At 48.4% G+C, this 6,000-nt stretch overlaps 1 protein-coding gene across 3 annotated transcripts in view; it reads left to right on the top strand.

The window, feature by feature from the left end:
• Positions 607-6,000, top strand: part of ARHGAP26 (Rho GTPase activating protein 26) — a 481,157-nt gene continuing 475,763 nt past the window's right edge. The window contains exon 1 of one of the 3 annotated variants that reach the window (XM_018050206.1): positions 607-1,170. In XM_018050206.1, coding sequence (XP_017905695.1) covers positions 1,017-1,170 — 154 coding nt within the window. In that variant the 5' untranslated portion in view covers positions 607-1,016. The remainder of the gene's footprint in view (positions 1,171-6,000) is intronic. The other 2 variants (XM_018050207.1, XM_018050208.1) reach the window with 2 other exon arrangements.

The following is a 6,000-nucleotide window of genomic DNA, read 5'->3' as shown; positions in this document are numbered from 1 at the left end:
CGTGGGCGGGTTTTGAGCAGGAGTGGCCTTGAGGGGGCCGGACTGTAGGGGGCGGGAAGACTGCAGGCCAGAAGAGCTGGTAATTTTAAGATGTAAGTATGTTTTGCTTGAGTGGAAGAAGGAGCTTGTGTCTAGGGGCGACGTGGTCGCTTGGTACGCTCGGGGTTCTCGTGGGACGTGCGCGAGTGCTAAGTCGCTTCAGTTGTGTCCGACTGGGGAATGCATTTTGAGTGTAAGCACGATTGCCTCTGCCTTAGGGGAACTGCAGCCCTAAATTCCTAGATTTTTCATGTTCAGCACATCTAGGCTCCTCCGCTCCCCAGATATGCAGACGCACCGTCTCCGGCTCGGATCCCGGCCGCTGCGCTGGCCCATGCGGCAGCAATCTTCGTTCCTTCCCGGCTCCGACAGTGCAACCCTGAGCAGACGGGAGGGGGCGGAGCTTGTGCTGCGGACCTAGGCGGTGGCGTGGGCCACGCCCCCGACCTAGACCCCGCCTCTGGACCCCGTTGATTGGGTTATGGTCGCGGAAGGGCCGGGCATCCTCGGAAGGCCCGTGGGTAGGGCTGAGACGGGGTTCTGATTGGCTTGGCTGGGATTAGGTCATTGCTAGCAGGTTCGTCCGGCTCGGACGCCGGCTGGGCGGCCGAGGCTGCTGTGAGAGGGCGCTCGAAGCTGCAGGAGAGCGAACTGGCGAAGGAGGCGGGCAGGCGGCTGCTGCACTCGCTCGACTGCTCGTTCCCTTCCCGTCGCCGCTGCGGGTCCTCAGCTGCTCTTCCTGCTCCGCGCCTTCTCGGTTACACGCCGTTGGAGCAGACGCTCTTCGTTCGCCTCCAGGCTCTGTTCAGGAGTCGTGCGCGCCCGCGGACCCCGCGCTGAGACCGAGCCGGCGCCACACCTGTGGAGCCGGCGGCCGTCGGGGGTGCCGGCCAGGGTCTCTCCGCGTGCGTGCTCCGGGCTGCGGGCCGCCGGAGCCCCGGGGGAGGCGCGCCCCCCGGCTGGGCGCCGCGGACACCATGGGGCTGCCCGCGCTCGAATTCAGTGACTGCTGCCTCGACAGCCCTCACTTCCGAGAGACGCTGAAGTCGCACGAAGCGGAGCTGGACAAGACCAACAAATTCATCAAGGAGCTCATCAAGGACGGGAAGTCACTCATCAGCGCGCTCAAGAGTGAGTGCCCGGGAGCCTGGCGCGGACGGTGCCCCGGGGCGGGAGGGGCCGTCGGGCGGCGCTCAGACCTAGGGGTCCCGCGCCCGGCTGGATTTCTGCCCCCGGGCGCTGAGGGACGGGCGTAGACCTTTGTCGCGAAGCGGAAAGGATACGTAAAATGGGCGAGCTAGCAACAAGACAGTGAAGGCAGAGACCCGGCACCCGGCCGTTTGCGTTCCGGGGGGACTGGGAGGTGACCAAGCGCGAGTAGCGCTCTGGGGCGCCGCGGGTGGGTGTGCGCGTCTCACAGGTGTCTCAGGAGTGGGACTGGAGTGCCTGGAGCACCGTAGCATATTGGGAAACCCCTTCGCGTCCACGGCTCCGGCTTCCTTGGGGGAGAGTTGCTCACCCCTGAGTGCCCAGCCGTGGGAATGGAGCGTGCCCCGCCAAGGGGGCGCTGCCTCCCCTCAGGAAAAGGCGGGTTGTGCCTGCTTCACTCCCTCCTGCTCAGGGCCGCCGGGGTCTCCGAGAGATCTCCTTCCCTTCCCAGAAAAGGGCTGGGTAGGGTGGTTGGTCAGCTCGCGATTCTTTGGAATAGTGGCAGCTTTTAACCCACCAGATCTAGAATCAGGGCCACGTACGTGTGCAGGTTCTGATTCTTGTGTTTAGCAGAAGGTGATAGGGGTGGGAGTACAGAATCAGAGTGTTCCTTTACTCTAAACTGTGGGCGAGGGTTTAAAAATAGAACGAACATATCCTCTCCCTCTCTCGCTCCCTCACTCTCCTTTTTTACCTCTCCCAATATCCTTGAAGACTCAAAGGTTTGGGAAGGAATGTCCTCGATCTTCGCTCAGAAAGAAGTTTAAACTTATCCTTAGAGATTTTCGAACCTTTTGCAAAACCATTTTTGCAAATTTCCCTTTGGCAGGGGAGAAATGAAATTTACATTCTGTGTATGATTTCCCTTGTCATTTGCAGAGCCAGAGAGTGTCTCCTTCTGGCCAAACGAGTGCTCTAGGGATGGATGCCTTGGATTGCTGAGCTCCTTTTTTTGGGTGCCTTTCCTGTCTACCCATTTAAGAATAATTTGGTCCATCTTTTATTTTTAAGAGTCAGAAATAACATAAAGGCAGATAGTGGAATTGTCTTTCACTTGATTTTTCCTTTCTCTTTGCTACATTTCTTAATAGGTGATATCTTTCAACTAGGAAAGCTTGTCTTGGCAGAGTGCAGCCGTGGGCCTGAGAATTGTCACCAAGTCTCTTTAAAGGAGACTTAAAGTCAAGTGCCTGAGATGTCATTTTGTGAGCCTGTTGTTTCTAAAGATGAAGAAGACAGAGGAGCCCCAGGGCAGCAAGTGGTAGTCTTTTGAGGTGAAATAAAAGTAGAACTTTGGTATGCTGAGGCTCTTCAGAGGTAGGGTCTCTGTTGGAGGCTGTGACCTGAAGCAAATGAATAGACTCTTCTTTTGTTGATGACCAGGGCCATCCTTAGAATATGTGACCCCTAGTTTGGACTAAGTTAGGGGCTCACTTACAGGTTGGGCCCACACATTTTGTTTGAATCTCAGACTGGCTTTAATTGGGCCTCTGCTTTATTCAGCAAACATCTGGAGTGCCTGCTGTGTGCTCGATATTACCCTGGGCACTGAGGATGTAGTAGTGACTGTTCTGTTGTTCCTGTGGCTGTGGAGACTCACTCCATACTAGGCACTGCTTCACCCACAAATTATCTCACGTTTTATAACTCATCTTTCAAATGAGAAAGCAGGCTTGAAAGAATCACTGGCTGAGAGTCTCACCGCTCTAAGAGCAGGGCTGTTTTTGTCTCCCGCAGGGTCTGAGCCAGAGATGAAGTTCCTGCTGATGTTGAGCTCTTAGCTGTCTCATTCCTCTTGCCCAGAATGGAGCCCCTGGTCCGAGAGTGTTGGAATTTGGACTTGCATTTTGTATCTTAGCCTTGAGTCTGAGGAAGATGCCTTTATGTGATTGGCAGTTTATCTGCTTGCCACTATTTTTAAGGTGTGTATGGGGGAGGAACTTAAGAATTCTTTGGGTAGGAGGAAACAGTACAGGTGATAAAGAGGTTTTTAAATTGTCTAATGAATGGACCAGCTCTATAACTTGGGGGAGAGCTAGGTGTTCTAATCTCTTAATATCCAGCTCTATTACTAATTATTCTCTTCTACTCTTATTAGTGCTTGAACAGGTGCCACATGCCCTCTTAAAGAGGGTGGAGAGGATTATTATTTCCTGAACTTCAGGCATTGTGTTATCATTGGGTCCTTCTTGCATGGTATATTACTATGCTAGTATATGTGTATTCATTTTCTTTGGATCATCTTTATCACTTCTGCAAAATGTAAAGCGTTTTAAAAAAATATATATGTAAAAATACATAATTGTGTAAAAGTAACATTGGTTTAGATGATTTATAGGCTCTTCCCTCTCTAAAATTTTATGGCTTTATTTTATAATTAGTATGCACAGATCTTTGGGTTTAGATTTCCTTTGTGTGTTAATCTGAGGCAATAATACTGGCCTCCAGGGATTGCTGAAGTTCAGCTAGATCATTGCTCTTTATGAATGAGGAAACTGAAGATCAGAGAGATCAGTAACCTGCCCAAGGCATCACAGCAGTTAAGTGTACTTAAACATAAGTTATCAGATTCCAGAGCCTGTGCACTTAACTGTGAAGTAGAAATGTTGTGTAGGTCTGTTGTCTATTGAATACCCTTGAGAATCTGGTAAACAAACGAACTCCTAGAAGTCTTTCCCTGGAGCTCAAACCTCTGGGCTGGACACATGGCAGCTAAGCAATAAAATAATTTGGGACCTGCATTTCAAAAACTCCTGCCTTTGGAGAAAGTTCTTGTTTGATGTGGTGACTCCCAGTCAATTTCTTCTGTGCTAATTTGTCTAGGCATTTTCTGTGAGCACTCTTTCCTTGACCTGATTAATCTGTCTCAGTCCAGAGGATTCAGTATGCTTTGGTCCTTTTTTCTTTCTGGAGAGATAATAGAGGCTGGCGATGAAGTTCAGACTTGTAGAATTAAGAGTTTTAGGATTTTCTGTGTTCTTGACCTTATCACTTACTGGGGAAGGCACTAAGCCTGAGCTCCTCCTGTGTGAAATGGGAAGAGCCACGCTGACCTCCTAGGGCTGTTGTGAGCACGAAATGAAACGTGCATGTAAAGAAAGCACTTAGCTTGGAGCCTGGTGTGTAGTGCTGCTTAGTTAATGGCAGCTATTATTATCTTCCAGAATGTCAAGACTCAGAGCAAGAGTCACCAATAGCAGAATTGTCTACGCAAGTGCACTGAACTTCATTTCTGTCTGTCTCACGGACTTCATGGCAAACCAAATGTGATTTCATAGAACTGGGAAAGTGAATTAGGCTTTCGGTTTTGAGAGGTGGTTTTCAGGAACTGTTTTCTTTTCACCTTCAGTTGGTTTATGGACTTGTTCCTGGGGATATGCCCCTTTCAATTTGACTTCTTTCTAAGATAGAGTGAATTCTCTTACTTTAATAGTCTTAGGTGGGAGGGATGGGGCAGGAATTCACATTTTAGAATATCAACTTTATTGAGATGTAATCTGTTCACCCTCTTAAAGCATCCAGTTCAGTGGTTCTTAGTACATCCACAGAGCTATGCAGCTGTCACCACAATCAATCTTAGAATATTTTCATCACCTCCAAAAGAAATTCCATAAACAGTCAGCCCCCACCATTTTCTTCCAAGTCCTCCCTCCCCATTCTCCTGCCCTCCAGCCCTCATCAAGCACTGATGTATTTTCTGTCTCTATTGATTTTCCTATTCTGTATATCAGAAGTGTAATTTTAATAGTTTTTTCTTAGATGGTGGTGGGCAACTTGAGGCACTGAGTTCTTGATTGGAATTTCAGGTGGGAAACTTTAAACCATAAGCTGCTCTCCTACAGTGGGGTTTAAGTAGGGGTGAGGTCCCAGAGACTGAACTGTGTCCTAGGAGAAAACCCAGTTGTCTCATGAGATGGAAAGATGGATTCATTCTAGTTCCTGGTACTCTCAAGGATACAGAAAGTGAAAGTGTTAGTAGCTCAGCCGTGTCTGACTCTGTGACCCCATGGACTAGCCTGCCAGGCTCCTCTGTCCATGGAATTCTCCAGGCAAGAATAATGGAGCTGGTTGCGATTTCCTTCTCCAGGGGATAGTCCCAATCCAGGGATCGAACCCAAGTCTCCTGCATTGCAGGTGGATTTTTTATCATCCTAGCCACCAGGGAAGAGACTACCAAAACTAGAACAAGGATCCAACCCCTTCTGTCAGTCAGCTTTCAGTCAAGTTGGGGCAGAGAGTGTGATACTGAATAAAGCCTTTCTCTGGGGTTGATATCTTGTTGGGTGACACTTTTTTTTTTTTTTTTTTTGAGTAAAGTGAAATGAGTGTATTTGTGTTTCTCTAGTTCAGCCTGTAGTTTTCGTGAGGCTTTTTGGGTATGATATGCCTTTATCACTGCATTCTCAGAGGTTAGTAATTCTGACCTGCATCACATTTCCAAGGCAATCACAGTGAATTTTAACAGAAATAAATTAATGAGAATGCCAGTAAAAAACACAGCAATAAATTTTAGCTGCTATGTATTTGTCTGTCAATATCAAATCTTAAATTCAAGGCACATTTATCTTTTAACAGAAATAAGAGTTGTAGAAATCTGTCGTAATAACTGAACATGAACAAAGCAAAATGCTGTATTTTGGACCTTGAACCAAGTGGAGAGATGGATAAAAAGTCTGGTATACTTAAGTGAGGTCATACTTAAAAGGTTTTTGGCTAAGGCATGAAGAAAGAGCATTTAGATAGTACATTACT

The sequence above is a fragment of the Capra hircus genome, chromosome 7, assembly GCF_001704415.2.
Source record: "Capra hircus breed San Clemente chromosome 7, ASM170441v1, whole genome shotgun sequence".
In the NCBI taxonomy this organism is placed as follows: Eukaryota; Metazoa; Chordata; class Mammalia; order Artiodactyla; family Bovidae; genus Capra; species Capra hircus.
This window is presented reverse-complemented; position numbering and strand designations above follow the sequence as displayed.